This window comes from Anser cygnoides, chromosome 15 (genome assembly GCF_040182565.1).
Source record: "Anser cygnoides isolate HZ-2024a breed goose chromosome 15, Taihu_goose_T2T_genome, whole genome shotgun sequence".
Lineage (NCBI taxonomy): Eukaryota > Metazoa > Chordata > Aves > Anseriformes > Anatidae > Anser > Anser cygnoides.
This window is the reverse complement of record NC_089887.1, coordinates 11,387,542-11,409,998: the sequence shown is the minus strand read 5'-3', so window position 1 is coordinate 11,409,998 and position 22,457 is coordinate 11,387,542. Positions and strand designations below refer to the sequence as shown.

The window sequence follows — 22,457 nt, the reverse complement described above, 5'->3', positions numbered from 1 at the left end:
AGCAAATAACAGACTTCCTCCCAGTGTCACACCTGGGGGTTCCAAACTGAACCAGGGCCAACGCCAGGCTTTGAAAGTGCAGACGACGTGGACACTTGCAGTGCCCTCTGCCAGCCTGGGCTTCTCCTCCTGGCTCCTGTCCTGCCCCACTGAGGTCCCTTTCCCTTCACTCCCTTTTGTGGCCATGGCCCCTCTGATTTCCCTGTCTCGCTGCAATGCAAACCTACTTCAGGGGATCCAAAAGATCTATTCATAACACCCTCATCCTTTTGCAAGAACCAGAAACAGGCTGTTGTGCAAACTCATTGGAACAAGGCTGACCCAGCATGACAGTGATCCCAGCTGTCACAGTGACTCCTAACACCAAGCCACTCTGCAGAGATGGGACTCGGTGTGTGACACGATGCCCACTCATGGAGGGGACACACCAGTCGCTCACGAACTGCTCTTAACTTCAGAAGCACCTTTCATCTCCAGTGGCAACGCTACAGCCCGCCAAATGCCATCCCTGGGCAGCTAGGTCGGATACAAGAAAAGATGGAGCACATACTGCCTAAATCCTGAACACTGGGTTAAATATTTATTAACAGATTGTGATGACCCAGTGACATACTCAACGCTTTGGAGGCTTTTAGGGCTGGTACCTACATTCTGAAGAATTCTTAGGTTTAAACAGCAGCTGGTATCTGCAGGGCAAGATCTGACCCTGGGGCAGATCCCTGATGAATGGCAGCACGTGCTTTCTGCTCTGGCAGTGCTGCCACACCGCAGCAGGGAGACAGAAGTGTGCCCAGGGTGAACCGGGGATTGCCTAGCCAAACGGGTGCTTAGGATTCAGGAAATCTGGCCACCTGAAACTCAATTGTGCAAATAACTGGGATCTGGTACTTTGTTTTGCTCCAAGACTGAGATCAGGGTGGGCTAAGGGAAGGAGAGGCATGCAGTGTCTCTCTCTGTTTGCCCTGTCTCAGCTCATCTGTCACAGAGTTGGGGGCAAGCGTTGACCTGCCAGAGGGTAGGGCCCTGCAGAGGGACCTGGACAGGTTGGATCGATGGGCAGAGGTCAGTGGGATGAGGCTCAACATGGCTAAGTGCTGGGTCCTGCACTTTGGCCACAACAACCCCATGCAGCACTACAGGCTTGGGGCAGTGTGGCTGCAAAACTGTGCAGAGGAAAAGGATCTGGGGGTGTTGGTCAATGCTCACCTGAACACGAGCCAGCAGTGTGCCCAGGTGGCCAAGAAGGCCAACGGCATCCTGGCTTGTATCAGGAATAGTGCAGCCAGCAGGACCAGGGAGGTGATCGTCCCCTATACTCTGCTCTGGTGAGGCCGCACCTCAAGTACTGTGTTCAGTTTTGGGCCCCTCACTACCAGAAGGACATCGAGGCCCTGGAGTGTGTCCAGAGAAGGGCTACGAAGCTGGTGAAGGGCCTGGAGCACAAGGCCTGTGAGGAGCGGCTGAGGGAGCTGGGGGTGTTTGGTCTGGAGAAGAGGAGGCTGAGGGGAGACCTTATTGCTCTCTACAGCTACCTGAAAGGAAGGTGTGGGGAGCTGGGGGTCGGCCTCTTCTCACAGGTAACTAGTGAAAGGACTAGAGGGAACGGCCTCAAGTTGTGCCAGGGGAGGTTCAGCCTAGAAATGAGGAGACATTTCTTCTCAGAAAGAGCAGTCAGGCATTGGGACGGGTTGCCCAGGGGGGTGGGGGAGTCACCGTCCCTGGGGGTGTTTAAGGGAAGTTTGGACTTGGTGCGAAGGGACGTGGCTTAGTGGGTGATGGTGGTGGTAGAGGGGTGGTTGGACCAGGTGATCTTGGAGGTCTTTTCCAACCTTAATGACTCTGTGATTCTATCAGCAGGAGATCTGGACCCAAAGCAGGTCCTCTGCCAAGAGCAAGTGCTGCTTGGGTTGGTGGTGTGCTGGTGAGCTCTGGTGGGCAACTGGCTTCCTGACCCCAGCACTGGTCTCAGCCTCGCATGAAGCAAGGAAAGCCCCATGTTGAGAAAATGGCAGGTAACGAGGGAAGGAGGCTCTGCTTCCAAGCCAACCTGTGTGAGATATCTCTACTTGCCTAGGATATCCGGAAGTAAAAAGCTTGCAAATTAACTCATGCACTAAACCAGGACAGTTTTTCTTCTTCTTAATCTCTTTGCCTGAGTTATCTGATCTTAGTCTGTGCCTGGCAGTGCAGCGCTAGCCCTCCCCTCCTCCCCAAACCTGCCTGCACCCAGATGAGCCACTCTTGCCTGCGGGCACCTGCCCGCGGCTGGCATGGGCGGAAGAAAGGGGAGATGAGACACGGAGCTGCTGACCGAAGGAGCCACAGGCAAGGGTTTGGTGTGGCTGCCCTGGGGGAAAGTCCATCCCACAACCTGGCATTCTGGGTTTGCCAGCACAGAAAGCCTGGGGAACGAGCCTCCCCACCCTGACCCAGAGGTGGGGAATTACATGTTTTAATTTGCACAGTGGGGAATGACAGCTAAACAAATCCTCAAAAGATACTGTTGGATGCCTGCAGTCAGGTATCCCCATATGTTTTGCCTATAACTTTCTATGTTTGCTTTTACAAAATTACCTCTGAATTTTGTTTCAGGAGTTTTTACATCAAGTGCATTTCTGTTTAACTGTTATCAGATACAAGTATTCAAGCAGGTTTTCTCAGCTGATTAGGTACAAACCCTGGTTTCCAGGAAACTATCTGAAGAACTGCTCTGGTAGGAGCAGGGTGATAACTACCGCATTATGCACCGAAGAAACCTGTGGGTTTGGGGAGCAGCCTCCTCCATGGGCTCAGCTTTCCTGGATATGAAGGTGCGTGGGAAGGCAGCGCTCCCCCAGTGCGGGCTCCAGGGCTGTGTTTCAGCATCTTGCTGCGGCGAGCAAAGCTTTGCAGCTGGGCAGCCCGAGCAGCCTCAGCTGGGCTGTGAAGCCCCGGGTGTGCTAACCACTAGATGGTGCTTTGTTGACATACTATTGTCAGAAACATCTTCCATCAGCTCGCAAAGGCAGCGACAGCTAGATGTATGCTTAAACTTTGCTGACTGTCTGCTGAGCTGTTTTTACTCTCCAGCCTAGCCCGTGTCCTTCCCTTTGAATCGGGAGGCTGAAATACGCACAGATGAGCTATGGGTAAGCAACACCTCACTTTAAACCTCCCCCCCCCGACTTCTCCCAGTCCCAACCATCAGACTATTACTGGTTGGTAGGCCAAAACAGCTCACCTAATCACAAGGAGTGCATTTTCCACCTTCAGGCAAACAATCTCCCTCTCTAGTCAATGTTTTATACTCAAACATTGAGAATTTCAGCAGCGGCTTTGCTTCTCCTGCACATGGCTCATTTCAAATTCACTTGGTTCAGACAAAGAATGAGTGGCCTGCACGGTATGATACTGCAGCTACATACACAGACATAAGCATGAAGTGGCTGAAAAAGTAACGAGGCAACATGCATATCACCCCCTAGTTCTCTCCTATGCTGCTCAAAATAATTAATGAATTCAGATTTTTTTTTCCTGAAAACCAGAAATCTTACGGTCTTTTCAGTAAAAGTCACTTGGCTCTAAACCAGATGTCTCTTCCAGTTTTTATTGTACGATGAGGCTTTAGAAGGGAACTTGTAGGCAGCTCAGTATGGGGGAAAAATCTTTTTTTTTCTAGCTTTTGCAAAATATTTCTTCTCTGCTAAGCTGAAAACTGCTTACTGTGACTAATGCCTTATGGTTTTCCCTGTGCTACTGTTCAGTGAGCCATGCAGACCCAGTAAGAGGTCACCCTGTAGTCCTAGTGTTTAGGTCATAGAAAAAAAGCTGTGATCTATCAGGACTCAAGCTCTCCTCTTGCTGATAGCAGCAGCTCTCGCACCTTAAGTGCTGACCTAAAAAAGCTACAATTGCTTACTCTGAGTTTTTCCCAAATGGCTAATGCCAAATGCCAGCCAGTCAATGAAATATATTCTGTAGACAGCAAAGAGGTTCAATATATAGCTTTAGTGGGAGTCCTGGGCTTAAAAATAGATTAAGTCACACAAAAATATGTTTAGACAGACTTAGTTTTATCCTCTGGCACATATGTATTTGCTGATTTTATGGTATTGCTACTGGCAGCTTCTTCAAGGGGGTAGAGGGCAGGGATAATGTAGTTGTGTACAGGTGGGGGGCAGCAGTGTACCAATGGGAGCAGGAGAAGGGGACGGTGTTAGCGGGAAATGTTGCTGGTTACATTGGCTTTGTCTACAAAGCACTAGTTATAGGAGAGGAAAATAGACCGATTCCAGAAGAGCAGGAATCTAATCACAGAATAGGACCTCGCTGGTCTTTTTCTGGCCGGATGCTGGACACAGAAATGCAGCAAGTTTGCTGGATAATGCTTGGCACTGGAGTGAAGCTTAGAGGTTACTCTGCCTTCCTAATTTCTCTGCATTTGAATACATATGTGATTTAAAGTGAATACTACAACCTACAGATCTTTTTCTGTTTAAAGAGCTACTAAATGAACTTTTAAAAACATTGATGAATATTTAAAAATACTCTAATGGGCTTGAAGGGTCTGCCCTGGAGCCACAGAGACGCAGCTTCTCTAAAAGCACAGAGCAAGCTGAGATAGGGACGGACACCTCTTTAAGGGAGAGCTGCAGGATATACTAAGCACAGAGCCTTTGCCTCACAGCTCCAGCAGCTATTATACTGCAGGAACCCAGAACTTCTTCACATGGGGCTGTAGTTACACTGACATTTGTGATGTTCAGTAACACTGTCACGTCCTCTGTAAAGACTCCTGTATCTCCAGCACAAGATAAACATGCGAGATGCAGTACCTCAGAAGAAACGATAAAGCATCAATACTGCAGAACAGCGTGTCTCACACAAGTAATGAGACAACCAACACTCCCTTATGGAGCTTGTTGTGGAGTTGAAGGCTTTGCAAGCTTCCCTTAGAAACCTTCACCTACCTTCCCTTGGCAGCCTTCGCCTACCAAGTACTCAAGCTCTGAATGGCCCCAGAGGCACAAGGGCTCACAGCACGCAGTGCAACGGGCTGGGTTTCCCCAGCCACCCAGGTGAAGTCATTGCATTGCTCTGGCCAGGAGAGGACTTCTGGATGCTACACCTGATCCAGGAATATGCTAGGCACTAATGGGCAGAACCCTTTCCTTTTTGGTAGAAATGGGCTGCTGGCACACACAAATGCCTCCACGCATAACATCATATGCCATCTGTTTGCCACATGAAAGGGAAACAGGGATCATGCAAAATGCCATAGGGGAAAGTGAACCCCCATTACATCGTCCCCATCCTTGCATAGAAGGGGTGGCTTACAAAGTCTGTGATGGACAGGAGAGCAAGGGCACCAAAGAAGATGGAGAGCACCCACAACCTCTAACTGGAGACAGAAAGCCTTCAGGAGCCCACATGCAAGCGACGAACGTGGTCACCCAGTTTGCTTCCACAGCAGCTGAAAACTTCCTGCTGCATACAAAGCAAACAAATTCCAGGCTAGTACAAGAGGTGAGGAGATTACTAACCGCTCGAACACGTTTAAGGCGCTCCTCTAACTTCTCCTCTGCTTCACGTTCCTTTTGTACTTCTTCCAAACGATTGATCAATTCTGCAGCAAACTTCTCTGGTTCAACATGGATATCCTTTGGCATTCGATACGTACGCTGGAGGAAAAACATACCAGGGGTTAGCAAAAGGTGCATGAAAATCACACATTTATTTTGGAGGCTTAAATAACTGGAAATGCCAGTCGTTCCAGTGGGAGTTCATGGAGGACAAGCTGGCAGACACAGAGGTGCAGCCTAGGTCTGACAGGCTGGAAGCTGAGCCACTACCACAAGCTCCTTCTCCAGCACCAGCTCTGCACCCCCTCATATAAGGGAAAGGTTTTCTATAGCCACAATCAGCAAGCTCTTCTGGCATCAGACTCCATTTTGGGATGTATGTGCATGATAACTCTCAAAATTATACAAGGCCAGTAAGAATATAAAATTATACATGGCCAATAAGAATAGAATATGCTTACAGTAATGATGTTTTCACTTTGACAGAACTCTACTGCACACATGTTCAGCTTACCACAGGTGGATCAGCGTGTATGCCTGTCAGTCTCTGCAAATCTAGCTCACGAGCAGAAAGGAGTAGAAATCCAGCCATATCCAAGAAATCTTGCTTTCCTCCATCTTCCAGCACAGCTTCTGCTAAAATCTACGCAGCTACAAAAGGCCACTGTTCCCGTAAAGCATCCTCTCTTATCAGAGCCTAGCCGTGGCACGATTGCATCTCATCTTTTCAGAGCTGTGCAAAGATTCCCTGCTTGCTTTACCATTACAGCAATCACTGGCAACCTCACAAGCACAGAGATACCATTTTTCTGCCTGCTCTGCGTGAACAAATGAATAAAGTTCAAGGGCACTCTCAGTTCCTTATGCTGAGTTACCTTGTTCCTAAATTCCTGAGCTCTGAGATAAGAAGTTTGTACAGTGAAGTATCAAGCTGACAGCCACTGTAATTTTTCCCTCATTTTCATCCCTTCTGAATTATTTTGTTACTCTGCTAGTAGAAGAAATAAAATGACACAGCAGAGAGAAAATAATAATTTGGAGGAAAAATATATGGAAAACTCAACAGTATAAAAACCTGCATTCAAATATTTCAACACCAACATGAGAGAAATAAACACTTCATAGGGCTAGAGATAAAATTAAACATGAAGACACAAGATAATTCACGAATTTACCCTGAACCAGCTTAAAGACCAATGCAGAAGACTAAAATAATGCTTTGCCTCCAAACTAACAAAAGTATGCAAATCATATTGTTTTTCTCTTTCTGCCAACTGCCGAATGGAAGGCAGGGGGAAGAAAAATAAAGGCAGTAAGTATCCCACTTACAGCACCGAGAAGCTGGAGCCATCTTTTATGACACCCAAGTTAGGTTCCATGTCTCAGTTTAAACGTACCGCTTGTTTTGTCCATCGAGATCAAAACTCAGCTAACCCTGCCAACAAACCTCAATTTCCACGCTTACTACTATCATCTCCTGCTTCACACCGGGTGGTGCTGGGCCGTGGGGTACCCGGGGGATGCCTGCGGACACGAGGCAGCCCTGCAGGTGAAAGGACTGCCCGCACGGTGTGCTCGCTGTGCGTGGAAAGCAGGGGGACCGACAGGGTGATCTGAAGCTGTCCCAGGCAGGACTGGACCCGACAGAGCTGGGAACACCACCAAAGGCGACAGCCCCAAACAAACCATCCCCTTCATCCAGGGCAAAGTGCTGTCCCTCACTCCGTAGCTAACTAAAAGGAAATAACCCAGATAACAAGCGTGAGGGCAAGACACTGTTTCCCTTTGGAGGGACAGAAAACTTGTGTCCTAGTGTCCAGGGCTCGTGTAGTTCAGAAATGTGCCTCAGTCGTGCATGGTCACAGGGTTAAGACTCAACAGAGATGGTCCCTGCTGTTATTCAGTGGGGAGCCTCCAAGATCCATGTGATGTTTCCCCATTCCTCGAATATCTGGGGAAGCACTTCTGGCTAAGGGAGTCTGCTTTCATCAGCAAGCGAGCCCCAAACCATGAACACTGTCTATGTCATGAGGTAATGCCAGCAATTCCAGAAAGGGTCAGCAATGCCAGAAATCTCTCTTTCACCTGACAAGTCACAACCAGTCCAGTGATGTGTTCATTCCCTTCTGCCACCTCACACACGTCAACTTTCCCTGCGGTTGTTTATGGGACGGCAGCACCAAGCCCCGCTCAGGAGCAGGCACCATGCCGTTAGAAGCTTTCTGAGTGCAAGGAAAGAATTCAGGGCTCAGCAGCTACAGGCTCAAATCTCCCTGTTGCAGCTATTGCAGCAGCTTCCCCAGAAAAGCAGAATCAGGAAAGAATTTCCCATTATTTTCACAGCCCTTGATGCAATGCAACGTCCTCAAATAAAATCTCTCCCAAGCACCCAGTCTGCTGCAGCAGCAGGTGCAGACATTGGAGTTTGTTAACCTGCGTGTTTCAGTCCTGGTAAAATAAGGTAGCTCCTCCAGGCCTGGCAATGCTTAAGGACCGCAGCTCCAACTCTAACGAGTACCTGAAGAAGTTCAGGGTCACTAAAGCTTGAGACAGGACGATTTTGGCCTTTTATGTCATACTTCAGCACATTTATCCACAGTCTCTCAAAGCCTGGAAGTGACTGAAGCTAAACTACATAAATGAAAATAATTGAGCCTAAGAACCTTTACAGTGAACTCGTTTTCCTCTCTTTGATAAACTGCTGTGTGTGCAAAACCACACTACCTCGTCCTTCTGGCTTTCCACTCAGCACAACAGCTGGCAGAGGTCCTACAGCAGCCCGCCTGACAGTGGAAGATGCAGCCCCCACTGGGAAGCAGTCCCTTGAGAGTCTCTCTGTCCATCTCCCTGCCCACCAGTTGGGCTGAAATAAATCTCACTTCACCATGGATGAAGAGCACAGCATGCGCCCAGTATTTTCCTGGTGAGTACCCAGAATGGTGACTTGCAGAAAGCTAGCAAGCAAGACGATGTTCTGAACTGCCACAGCTCTGATTTTATTCCTAGCTCAAAGGATGAGCTACACAGACTTCCCCAAATACTAACGGTATTGGAGAATAATGAATGCAAATTCCCTGCGCTGAAACAATACAGCCCACTGCTATCTCCTTTGGACAGTAATCACATACTGCATTGACCTGGTTCAAAAAGCTTAAGACAACAAAGGGTTTGAAACTTTTATCAAATGACAGGCCTAACTTAGGAAAGGAGACATGTTTCGCCAAAATCCAGCCAGGCTGAGCCTGTGCCCGGAGGAGGATCCATCAGAGCTTCAGGACTTTGAACCTGCCCCTGTCTCCTCGTGGGCATACAGAACCCTGCAAGGGAGTCATAAATACGCTGTTTATTGTTCTAAAATCAGAAGGGCTCCAAATGCTTTTGTTCCAAGTAAAGGGTGCAGCATTCTCCAAGAGCTGGCTGGTCCAACACCCACTGTTTTTGGAGGATACAGCCCTCCAGTCTGGACCAGAATGCGATCTCTGGCCATTTTGTGTCAACAAGCTAGAAAGGAAGCACTCTGTCTTAAAGAATTGCTGTTTAATCTGATGTTTTATCTAAAGTTGTTTTATCTAATGTTTCATTTAATTATTTATCTACTTTTATTTAATGCCACTAGTTCAGACAGGGTCTGTCCAGAACCAAACCGTGCTGGGCTGGGGAGGTTACAGAGAACAATGGATGGGAGGCTGAATGCCAGATGGGCTGGCAAGGAAGAAATAGTTTGAACTGTTCTGGATGAAGTAATCTTTCTTAGTGACAGCTGTTAGGAAGGATTTCTTGGTGTACCTATTACCAGAACGCTGTCCTCTCTCCTTGACATATGAAGTGTCTGAAGCTCTGGTAGCTTTGGGAAGAATCAGAATGCTAAGAACATGCTAGATATACAAGCTCCCTAGTTATTCCATTTAGCACCTGCTATCGTGTTTCTTCCATCTTTTCTTGGAGCTGATGGAGTAGGAGTTGCATGGATTTTCTCCATGAGGCACATGCAGGTCTTGGGTTTGGATGGATTTCACCTTCTCTGAGAAACTGTGGTTTGAAGACCACGTTCCGCATCTGAACACATTGGCTTCCTAAATTAGCGCCTTGTCTGGAACACCACTTACGCTAAGCTGTGTTTCTTCAAGGGTTGAATGGGCTTCTCACCTCCACAGTGAGGTGAAGAAACACGATAAAGTTGCAAGCTCAGCATTCAAAGCTGAATGAAATCTTAAGCAAGGATCTGCACATTTGTCTACAGGGTTGATAGCTGGGACCGCTGAAGTTTTGTGTTTGTACTCTGTCCTTCCTCACTCTTTCTTCCTAACTGAGTTTATGCCACCTTTTCAGCCTTGTCACAGTGACAGGGGTTTTACTATGATCTATAAAGAAAAGATAAGGCTGAAAGAGAAGAATCTCACTGTGGCTTGCAGGTTCCCCTTGGGAAGAAGAAACCCCAATTGCTCTAAGCTGAAACAGCTTTTCCAGTGTTACCACTGGGCAGAGGTCTCAATCAGCCCCAGGGATCCATGCTGAACCATTTCTGACAGACCTGACTGGGCCAAAGAATTATATGTTGATAAATCTCAAATGTCTTCTACAGGTTTGATGCCTCCATGATCCTCAAGCGGCAACATTAGATCAGAAGTCAGTCTTGGAGACAAAGTGGAGATGGCAGGTTAGATAACACAAGAGAGAAGAAATTCTGAACTTCTACGTTTCCCAGATTAATGTATTCCACTGCGAGATATGTTTTTAAAAGGCAAATGGTGTTTCTGTGCCAGAAACATCTGTGGCAGAGCTCATGGGTAGCTGGACTTCAGCATCCACCCTAGTAGCATTCAGGGACTAGCAGAGTCCCAGTACTGCGAGGCATTTGAGGAAAAAGACATACATCGGATCATGGGAATTCTGAGCACGTTCCCAACTTGCAGGACCAGAAGCTACCCAGGCAGAATGAGACCAGGGCTCCCCATCCTGTCCGCTCCTCACTTGTACAGCATTGCGGAGTAGTCGCTCAAATCCTTCTGTTCCACTAAAGGACACCATGGACGTCACCACTGCGCACAGGACGCCCTCCTGGGAAAGCCGAGCTTCCCTTCTCGCAGGACAACTGTGCAACATGCTCGCAGCTTCCTTGACTGGGGGCAGAACAGGAGAGCTCCACTTGATGGGAGCTCTACAGCTACAAAATTGCTTCTTTATGCAAGCAAACAAACAAAAAATGAAACAAAAAAGGAATCCCGAGCCATAATGCTTGAGGTTGGATTTTTCTGAATTTACAGGGGAGAAAAGGGTATTTACCCTGTTCTGGGAACTGATGAATGCGAGAGCCAGGGTAAATACAGTACAACAGCCCAGGTAAGACCCTGCATTCTTGGGGCTTTTACCCCTCCTCCTTTGGGAATTTAATCTGCCTGCTCTTTCCTTTCTTACTGCCCCAAGACTTTGCTCAAATCCAAGAGGAAGATGGAAAAATCACATAAAAAGCAACATGCACCCACTATGTAATAGGTTCCTGGGAGAGGCACAAAATAAAGGTCTCGTTGCTTGCTAGAAACCTTCACCTGCTGCATTCCTTGGCAGAGCGCCATTTCAGAAAGCACAACTTTTCCAAACTTAGAGTGTTTTTAAGTTTGTAAGTATGGAATATGCAGAACACAGCTGTCCGTGCACTAAGATCTCCTGCTGCATAGTGGGGAATCCTACATGACTAAAACTTGTTTAAAACTTGTCTGGAGGCAGCATGGCCGATGAAACTAGCAGGCAATCTCCTATGAACTACAGTTTATAGCTTCTAGACCTAAATAAAATAAAGACCTAAATAGTGCTGCTATTAAAAGCAATATAAGTTCTTTCAGAATTTTGCATAATAGCCCCACACCTCATCTGTAAGGGAACAATAAGGTCTCTAAAGGACTTCTAAAATGACTTTTTGGAGGTAGAAGGTTCTCTACTATCAGTAGGAAAACATGCCATGCACTCTGCAACAATTATCGGTATAGATTCTGGCTATACTGGTTAGATATGAGTCCATAAAGACTTTCACTCAAAGGCTGCAATTTAGTCATTGCTCCATGTTTAAAAGCACGCTAACTGCCAGGTCCAGGCAGCTCATGGAGATTGCTCTAGCTACAGGCTGCATGATATCCTAACCACTGGCTTTAGAAAGCAACACTTGAAGAAACATTTGCATGGCTCTTTGCTAATTGGGTAAGTTTAATTCAATAAACTTGCAGTTAGAGGTGATTTTAAAAGACTAACTTCATAACATTTCACACTGGTGTTGTCAAAACATATTGTCTAATTACCTTCTCCTTTCTTGGCTGATTGATAAGTGAGGGCAGAGCAGTGCCTCTCTGAAGTTGATGCCAATTCTGTGTCAGTAATTGGCTGGCAGGAGGTGCCAGAGTGTCTGAACTAAACTTATATTCCCTGGAGAAAGACTAGAACTAACTTGACTTCTCAGTCTTCCACTCCCATAAAAATATGCGTCAAGATGCCTTTTTCCCTGGGACTTAAAATTACAGCACAGAATCTAATGGGAACACTGAGCGTTTCATAGAAAAATCCTTGTGAAGCGTCTGTATGTAGTTTAGAAGGAATATGTAATTCTAAAAGACCGTGTAGATAAGTAGGATATTATATAAATTTATAAGCAGCAGGTGGCCAATTTAAACCTTGTTTTTTACCCTCCCACCCCCTTTTAACTGGTTTCCAAAAAGGTCGATACAATTTAATGCTAAATAAAACTAATTAGTCTGCAAGGAACTGCTGCTGGAATGACACATTCATTTTAACAAAAGAAATGTTTGGCAGATGGAAGTTTGTTAAAGAACAGCTCACTATACATATTTAATGCTCCATACTCTGAGTTTATAACCTGCAGTTCACTGAGGCATTGCCAGTGCACACGATCAACAGAAACCCACTATTATTTTTATCCAAAAGGTAAAACCACTGACAAGCTTTGAAGTCAGAGAATATTCACTCAGTAGTTCCCACTGTTCACTAACAGCAACAACAACAACAACAAAAATAAAGGCCAAGCTTTCAAACTTCAACTCTAACAAAGCAGTGCTTACAGTAAAAACTGCATCAAGTGAAATAAAAAGGCACCCAGCCAGCCTTTTCAACAGCGACCACACTGCAAAAGCAACTGTATGAAAAGAGAGGTGACTAAGCAAGGATGGCTAGTGAGTGTCCACAGCCAGGGTTTTTATTGTCAACCCAGTGATCAAAGCATAGGAGACCCTCTTAAATCTAAGGCAAATAATCTAATTTAAAAAGGAAAACAAAGAGTGATTTTTTTTTTTTAAATCAGATTAAAACGAGGGTGTATTTCTGCATGCATTGTGCTGCTTTGAGCAGGCAGGATGGGAACAGCTGTGTCAAGTTTGAAGGCACTTCTGGAAAAAGCAGATGGAGGCTTTTTTTTTCTTTCCCAATTTGTTTTGTGCTGGAGTCCAGCTGTCCAAAGGGAAAAAAAGCACCTTTATTCCCTGCTATATATTAAATGTCACCTGTAACTTCTCACAGAAAGAAAATAATAAGCAGAGCTGCAGATGGTGCTGCAGAGCCCCAAAGCCTCATCTTCCAAAAGCTGTTTGCTTACCTGAAGCAACTGGGGAGACAATACCAGACAACTGGAAATACTTATGTCTGCACCTTCTTTGCTTTCCTACCTTGTATTCCCAGGCAGGCTTTGCAGTCCTTGAGAACAGGTTAGAGCTCCCTTTTGCTACCCACTGCAGGAATACTGCTCAGGACAGCTGCATTTTTCCCCAGCTGACTTTGGCTGAGAGCTACATCAGCCTTCGTGTCCAGTGGCCTCCTACACCTCCCACAAACATCTCTATCCCCCCAAAGGCTCATAACCTACTTGCAGGCAGACACCAGCCACCTAAGCCAGCCTGCGCTTCCATTCTTGTCCTGAAGAAACAACTGGCTACTGACCAAACACTTAAGAAAACTGTGCTTTGGGTACCCCTGGATGATGAGGCTGGCAGAGGACTACCAAGCTTTCCTCCCTCTTACATGCCCTTTCTCAGCACAGCGGATTCCCATCCCCAGATGAATACAGTGCTAAGGGAGGTTAAACTGACACTTGAGCAAAGCAGAGCAAACGCATGCTAGAGATCTCACGCACTTAGCATATTTACCTTTGCAGAAGGAGATACTGCTACTTACAGGAATGTGAGGTAGTGGCACACGTCCATTTGCTTTGGCACTTTCCTGCATCTCTCTGCGATGCTGCTTCCGGAGTCTGTATGGTGGGATCCCATCTCTGCCAGAATAAAGCAACAACACGCCCTGCTTTAGTGCCTTTCGTTAGATGGTCTCCATCACACAACATTCATTGAAGCCCTGTTGCCACAGAACGGCAGGTAGAAAACCTCTTAGAGTCTGAGAAAGAGCAAGAGGAACGACATGGAGAACAGTGCTCCTCAAGGTCCCTGGAGCTCCCTACCAGGGGCACTTACACAGCATCCACCGGGAGCTGAGCGAGGCAGGACCCCCGCAACTGTTGCCCAAGGTAGAGGGCAGGGAGAAGGACTTGGACTGCATCCTGGTACCTTTTATAGCTGGTTGCTTCCTACAAAAGAGACTGCAATGTACACAGTAAACCACAGGGCAGGCTAGGAACGGGGTGGGGAGGAGGAGTGGGAGCTCAGTGAGCATTTACACCAAGGGGAACTTGGTCAGGGAACAAGGTATATGTTTTGAAAAGAGCGTGGTGACTTCTCAAATGGCTCATCAAGGCAAAGGGTTGACTCCATGGCTCTTAAGATGATCTTTAGCTCAGTTAGAAATTATGGACTTGATACTGAAGTTACTGGGTGAAAAAATCTAGTGCTTGCCATAGAGGAGGCTGGTGTAGGTTGGGCAGGAAAGCCATGGGCAGCGCATGCAGGCTAACCAGCTCTGTTCAGTTTGTTTGTGCCCCTGATGAAGAAGCTGGCGACGGAGGTGTCTGCAGAGGAAGGTGGGGGGAAGGAGACTGGCAGCAATGAGCCTGTCCCCAGAAAGACCAGCAGCAGGCTTCGTGGCTCTGCCACGAGCTGCAGGGTGGTGCAAACCTGCTCTGCTGGGTCCCAACAATGGGGTGTTCAGAGGGGTCACAGCTACCAGGCTTTGTGTTGAGCACTGCCGGCGGCAGAGCATCACCGACCGGGTATAGCTTCAGGAAAAGGAAGGAACCACGTTTTGTTTTCATCATTGAAACCATCACAGGATGAGAAGAATGCAATTGAAGTGGAGCTCAGTTATGAGATAAGGAAATGGGCTCATGTCCTAGTGAAACTGGGTTATTTTGAGAAAAATCAACCAGTGCAAAAACAAATGTCCTCCCAGAGCTTGGCAATTTGGAATTTTCCTCTTTTAATTTACAGATTTTGCTTATTCAGTAATGGCAATGCCATGGAAGTGTGTGGAAATGAATGGAGAGGTTTAGTTTGTCACAAACATGAAGTTACATGCACATACGTTGCCTTCTTCCAATCGTTACCCTACACATCTTGGTGAACTGACAACCTTGCACCACTCTGAAGAGTGCGACCAATTCAGTCAAACTGCATCTTACAGGACAAGATGTTTGCACAAGCCAAATGTAAGTACATTTAGCTTTTAGGTAAGCTCCTAACCCCCTCGACTGCTAAGCACACCTCTTTCTTGAGAACATAAGCAAAACAGTTTAATGAGCTCACATGAGCAGATTTTCAAAGTCTACATGATGTTTGGCAAGGAAAACACAATTTACTGTATTTTTTTTGCCTGAAAACCTCCAGAGTTACAAGCATTAGCCTGGACAAGGACTGCCACCATCAGCTCTCTTTCCCAAACAGAAGCCCCGTCCGTGTCTGCGGTGCCTGCTGCCCCAGTTACTCTTTGGAAACGTGGCTCCATACAGAATTGCCATGAATTTGCTCCTGTGACCAAACTGCACTATACGAATGCAATTTCATTCAGTAACCCTGGCATTCAAAATTAAACACATTAAAATAAAATAAAAACCATGATTAATGACAAGTGGTTTTTTGTAGGAAGACAAATGACAAAACAGAGAATTAGTCTGGCTAATTACAGCTCCGGCTACTGGCTGCAGGTAATGCAGGAGGCAGAGCATGGCTCGGAGCATCACCTCCGCTGCGCCCAGTCAATGACACTTTACAAGAGCAGAGCAATTTTGCAGAGTGTTGCTATAACAACAGGCGATCACGATAGCTTTCATTAGAAAGCTTCATTTTCTTTAATGATGAACCTCCATTTGAAAAATAACGTAGAGTCACAGTGGTTAAACAGTTTCATCATATCAGGACAGTTTTTTTCCAGAATGGAGGGGAACAAAAGCACTGACAATTTTTACTGACTCTGCCTTTGCTGTGGAATGATTTTAGCTATTGCCGGGCAGAATCAATAAACAAGATATCAGCTTAACTGCCACACAAAACCCGGGCACTGGAACACAACTTCAGCGTTGTGGCCGCATGGACGTCCACGGGAAAAGCAGCATTATACTAGAAGGTGCAATTTTTCTTTCTTTCTTTCTTCCTTTCCTTTTTTTTTTATTTTTTTCCTTTTTTATTTTTTTTTATTCTCCACAGCAGCAGTCCCAGCGGAAAGAGCGACTTTTGTTCAGAGCACAGTAGCGAAAGGCTGATAATGGCCTCTAATCTATCCGGCTTCAAACACATGTTCAGCCCTGCTGTGCTGCCTTTGATGTCATTTTAACTAGATTCCCCAATGCCACCTCTGAACTTGGAACATTCCTTCGTTCAATGTACTGTGCCAACTCAACCAGAGGAAGCAAATTCAAAGATAAGCACTTTAATTTTATCCCAACAAAACCTTATTCAATAGATGGGGGAAAAGCAAGGAAAACCAATACCATACTTTTGTTTTCCTTTTGTCAGGTAGCTTGCTTTGAGATATTTTCAATAGATAGAGAAATAATATATATATATATATAAACTTTTTTTAGAGCACATCTCCTTTTAAAATAAAACTTTCCGAACTGTTTTTACTTGTTTCATCACGTGATTTTCTTTAGCACCAGAAAGTTCCGTGCTAAAATGCGGTGGGGGAAACATGGGTATTTCTATCATTTATTTAGTGAGAGTGCAATTGGTTTGCTATTCTGGCACTGTGGTGGCTTCCTCTCCTCTGCTCCCCAAACCCACCTGCAGGAGCCCCTGATGAGCACAGAGGCTCTGCTGCTGCCTGGCAGTCAGATGCTACTAACGAGCGCCTTCTTTGCTCCTCTGGAGAAAGCCTCCAAATCTGACCATTAAGCCTAACAAGCTGGAAAATCATCATTTGGGATCTTTTAAATTAAAAAGCTCTTAAACTTGTTTAAATAGAGCAGAACTCAAAGTCATGCAGGATCGCTGACTGTAAGAAAGACAGGAAACAGATCGGCAGAGAAGCCAGTATTTTCTACCGATTACTCTTATCAAAGCACCACCGTCACTGAGAGATCCTTCTCACATCAAGAAGCACGAAGGGAAATGGCCAGGCATTTTGGCCAAAGGCCAGTCATCCGAGGAATAATATTTCCTCTGCAAGATTTTGGGGAGCAGTAGCCACTATTCTAAACCGTTTCACTCTGGGACACGGCCACCTGTGTTCTGGGTGCTCTGACTTGATTTGGGGCGGAAGGGACCCCGGAGCACCATGCCGAGCCCGGCTGAGCCATGCCACCAGTGGCGGGGGCTTACCTAGTGCCTGGGAAGGCAGAGCTCATATCCAGGTGAGGGGAGTCAGGACACGTGATGAGACCCAGCAAAAAGAGTATGAGGTGATGAGACCCAGTGAGAGGAGTATGGTTATTATTCATTTAGCTGGAGCACAACGCTGGGCTAAGAGACACGACCTCTCGTTCGCTGCCGTAAGCTCTTGCAGAAAAAAAGAGAAGAACCATGCTGACCGAAGGCATTTCTGCACTGGAACTGGAACATCGCGAGGCGATTTAATGCGTTTCAGCCTCTGCCTGGTGCCTTCGTACCTAGATCTGCCTTCATTTCCCTCGAGTATCTCTGCCGTGACAAGCCCTCCTGCCCAGCGGCTGTCTCGTCCCCTTAGGAAAGGCGGTGCTGACACCAGGGGTTATCCAAGAAAGGGATCGCGGACCGCGTAGTGGCACCTGTGATTGCTGCCATGTGCCTGAGGCCGGGCCGGCAGCCCCGCGGAGCGCGGCACCAGCCACCAGCAGGCAAGTGACTCTGCTGCCCTGGTGGCCATGCACGCCAGCCGGGCTAGCGCTTGCTAGGAGCATGGCACCGGGTCCTCTCCAGACTGTGCCTCCACAAGAAACAGCTAAAACAACACAGCTGCTGTTCCCGTTATAAAAACGGGTTTCAGCAGAGGACCAAAGCTGGTTTGCCTACACAGGCAGAGGAATTTGTATGGCACAGGAAGACTGAAAAACAATCAGCAGAGCCTAGGTATTTAAGAGCAATGTTTTTTAAGCTACTTGAAATGAAAACCTCTCCAACAACAGAGACTGATAATATATTCATTACATAAATTCAACGCATTACAATATTTACTTGTGCTAGGAACGACATCCTGTTGAAAATTCGTCTTTAAGGCAAGCGTGCTTGTATTGGGTACCACGGAAATGACTTTTAAAAGCACATACGTGCGCTGGGCACTTTTGAAAATCCTGTCTCTGTCTGTTTGACCTAGCTCAGAGGGCCAGATGGCAAGAATATCATACAGGCTTCTGCTAGCGGTTTTCCGTAGTTGGGCTGTGCACGAAGCCTGTGGGGAAATTTCACTTCCAAAACCTGTTTTGCCACGATCGGTAGAATATCAAAGCTTGGAAGGGAGCTGGTGACAAATGCAGTACATCAAAGAACAAGCGACTGCACAGTGTGCGGCGCTTATTTGCCTTCTCCCCCAGCTTGAGCTGGCTACCAGTGGCAGACCATGCCTGACATCAAGCCGTGCTCTTTGTGCACCGGCACGCTTTCTTCAGTTTACTGTTAGAGGGTTGGGGCTCTCCTTAATCAGCCCGTGTCTGCATCCTCATTGCCCAGACACAGTCTCCTCTGACGTAGGGTCACAGAGGTTTCCACCTTGGGATCACAAACCATTCATGCGCTGTCTTTGAGCAGAAGCTAGATTTCGTCATTATTGAGCTTGACTTGTGTACGTAAACATCATACATAGACAAAAACCTTGCTCATCACCGAATGAGCCTTTTGTTGCCATTTTCCTTAGAGGAGGCCTAAATTCAAAGCACAAGCACCAAGATATGCAAGTCTTGTCAAGCAGCAGGAGTCCCTTCTCTGACGTCGTCTGGTTGTTCTTCATTTCTGCTGCCTTAAGCAATTCTGCAAAAATTCCTTTGAAAGTCAGGAGGCAGATAGGTTCAGCAATACCACGTAAAACTGTAACAAAATTTGGTAATGAAGAGCTAGTATTGAATGCAGACAGAGTTTTTGTAACCAAAGGTCAAGGCTGTATGTCCAGAATCCTAATTTGGGGATGAATCTGCATGCAGTCAGTTTGAGATGCACAAAAAGAAAGATCACAGGTATACTCCCATGATTTTGAGACTTACTTAAAAGGAACTACTGAGATTGGGCTAGTCATTAGCAGAAGGCAGTACATGTATTGGCAATAATTAAAGTCCTAGAAGCAGCCTATGGTAGGCACAGAAGGGATAAAATGCCTAAAGGAAAAAGGAGCCAAGAATAAAGAAGATGCAGGATGGTCAAACAAAAATAATTCTGCCTGATAAAGAAAGACATTATGGCTACTGAAATAAAAATTAGGCGCTTGAAGAACTTGGGTGTAAATGATCATAACTTCTAGCAGGTATAACTATTAGTGCAACCCCATGAGCCCAATGGACCAGTGGAAAAGGAATCGCTAAAAGCTTATTAATTTTGAAGAATTCTTACATCTGTTTCCTCTGATAACAGAGTTATATGACCCCTGCTAGCTTCAGAATACTCCTCCATATCACCTGATGAGTCTGAAGAATTACAAAAGTATGTGACAGGGCAGCTGGATTTGTATTACACTGACTCCTTAAATCAGCAGTCCTCTACAGTTTTCTGTAGTTCCTCCCGTGGTACTTTGACCAAGGTCTGCATCCTCCATTTTGCAACATGGGTATGGTGCGAGGAGCTAGTGCCGGTGAGCAGAGTGGACTCGAGAACTGCTCCTAAACATCTCCACGCCTCCACAGAGCCAGCAGCAAGTCTGCTTCTGGCTTGCTTAGAGCCACCGCAGCAGATACAGAAGTCTCCTTATCCACCAGGGCTTTCAGTTCCAGTGATGTGAGTTCCACCTCACATCTGCTGGATCCCTCATGCTGCTGTTTGAGGGATCTCAAGCGCACAAGCACGAGTCATGACCTTCAAGGTCTGGGCACAGAGCGCAAGCGAAGGCCTGGTGGCAGATCTGCTGCACGAGCACTGCGAGGGGAAGAGGTCCCTGAGGTCCCTTGCCTGGTTATCCAGCAGCATGCACGCTGGCACTGCCTGGAGGAGCAGCAGTGCCCAGGCTGGGCAGGCAGGTGGCCTGCTCTGCTGACAGTCAGCAGCCACTTTGCGGGTTCACTGGCTCACTGGATGAACCGAAGGCAGGTGGGGAACTGTTGTGCTTTGGTGGGCACCCACTGATGACATCTACGACACAGGCTGGAAAGTTTCTTGTACAAGGTATGACAGCTCCCGACATTCACAGTGAGACTAAACGAGCCTCCTGGAGGACTTTGTGTTTACAGCACTGCTGTTAATAAAATGGTCTCCTAATTCTGTAAAACTGTCATCTTTCGCTTAAAGAATCAAAGGGTTTCTGCTCTACAGAAAGACACTTCACATTTGAACTACTAAAAAACAGACCAAACATTGAATGCTTTCCCCAAAATCTTTTTTTTTTCATCACAGAGAAGCAGCAACAACAAAGTCTCAGCCCATTTTTAATTCCTTTGCACATCATCTTTAAGGAAGGTACCTCACAGGTGAGATGCACTGCTCTGTCATGAGGGCAGTAACTAGAAAAGGCAGAAAAAGATTTGGAGGGGGCTTATCAGTATAAGTTGCATAAAAGTGCAGTGGTCACCAGACCTAACCTAGAACTGGTGGTTATTATGTGGTGGTAGCTTCCACTTCAGCATAAGAATATTCTGGATTTACAGAGGCAATTCTTTCACTGACAATTGTCCAGTCAGGAGAAGGCTAGTACCCACCCCACATTCTGTGACGTTTATTAAGAGAAATCTATTGAAGGGATGGAATGCTAAATAGTGACTCTAGAAAAGTTGTCAGCCAAAATCTCTGCGTCATCCTGAGAATCAGCAGAAAGGCCTGGTGCAAAACTGATCCCCTTTTAGGGAATCAAAAGTCTGGCTACAGAGTACTGTCATTAGCAGTGCACAGATGAATGGCCTCACACTTTGAACTCCAGTTCTGTGATGAATCTCTTAGGCTAACTTATAGTTTTTGGCTCCCCAGAGCCAGAACTATCAGGATTTTCATGTATTTGTGTTACAGATGTCAAAATTTTGGCAATTTCTTCACAAAGGGGAATGGCAGATGCTGCTTTATTCCTGAAGCATATGGCAAGTGCATTGTCCTCACTCTCTGCATCACTAGACTTTTGCAGGTGGATAATGTAATACAGATGGCCTGGATTCCTAGGTACCTTTATGAAGTTTCGTGTTATGTGTCTGGCAGTGAGATGACAACACTGTAGCTCCCTAGAAGGCCTAGTTCTGCAAATAAGAAATGGCCCCAATCCTGGGCAAAGAGTAATTTTGGTTGGGAAGGACCTCTGCAGGTCTTTGGTCAGCCCCACACACAAAGCAGGGCCCACCTTAAAGTCCAAACCACACGGAGTTGTGCCAGCAACAACCTTCCAATGACCCCACAACGCCAATGCAGGTAGACACAGATACGCCTCTGAGACATCACCACTGATCTTTCTGAAGCTCAGTGCTGTGCCAAATATGCACTATTGTCCTGTGACAGCAGTTTGAATCCAAAGTACTTCAAGGCATGGTGGACAGCTGCAATGTGAAAGCTGTGGGTTTCTTCTTTATTTTTATTTTAATCACTGAGCAATCTAATAATTAGCTATAAAGTTGGATGCTATAGAGAGAACAGGCCCTTAGGGCTCCGTAAGTTAGTGTAATTCAGCTTGTCCTCACCAGCATGCCTGTCAAGAATGAATGAACCAAATGAATGGGCAAGTCAGATGTTGTCACTGTAGTACAACCAGGGTGAGTTGAAAGATCAACTCATTTGCACATTCTGAGCTTCTACTGTTGCACATGGTTTTGAATATGTAGAAAACCCAGAAGTTGGATGATCTATTTAAATGATCACTCAAGAAAATTCCTAAGGGTGCACGCATTTCCACACATAGAGCTGACACAGAAGGCAGACTTGCCCAGTAAGATGTCTCCACTGGGGAAAGCATACCCTGAATTCTCATTTGGTTAGTTTCTCAAAGTTTCTCTTAGTTTCTTCAGTGCTAAAAGGACTGATGCATTGGCTTGGCTTACATTAAGACATGGCAGCAGGTATCTGCTAAACCTGCAGAAACTCTTTTCTCCTGGAAAGAGTCCAGCGGAGGGCCACACAGATGATACGGGGCCTGGAGCATCTTCCCTATGAAGAAAGGCTGAGAGACCTGGGTCTGTTCAGCCTGGAGAAAAGAAGACTGAGAGGGGATCTCATCAATGTTTATAAACACCTTAAGTGTGGAAGACAGAGGGATTTGGCCAACCTCTTTTCAGTGGTTTGTGGGGACAGGACAAGGGGCAATGGCCACAAAATGGAGCACAGGAAGTTCCGCACCAACATGCGAAAGAACTTCTTCACGGTGAGGGTTACGGAGCACTGGAACAGGCTGCCCAGGGAGGTTGTGGAGTCTCCTTCCCTGGAGATATTCAAGGCC

The 22,457-nt window shown here is 46.4% G+C and overlaps 1 protein-coding gene across 3 annotated transcripts in view; it reads right to left on the bottom strand.

Annotated features, from left to right (window-relative positions):
• Positions 1–22,457, bottom strand: part of AXIN1 (axin 1) — an 81,738-nt gene that overhangs the window by 13,949 nt on the left and 45,332 nt on the right. For all 3 annotated transcript variants that reach the window (XM_066977502.1, XM_066977504.1, XM_066977503.1), the window contains exons 4-5: positions 13,731–13,827; positions 5,523–5,660 (exon numbers count right to left, since the gene is read on the bottom strand). In XM_066977502.1, the coding sequence (XP_066833603.1) occupies positions 5,523–5,660; positions 13,731–13,827 (235 nt within the window). The remainder of the gene's footprint in view (positions 1–5,522; positions 5,661–13,730; positions 13,828–22,457) is intronic.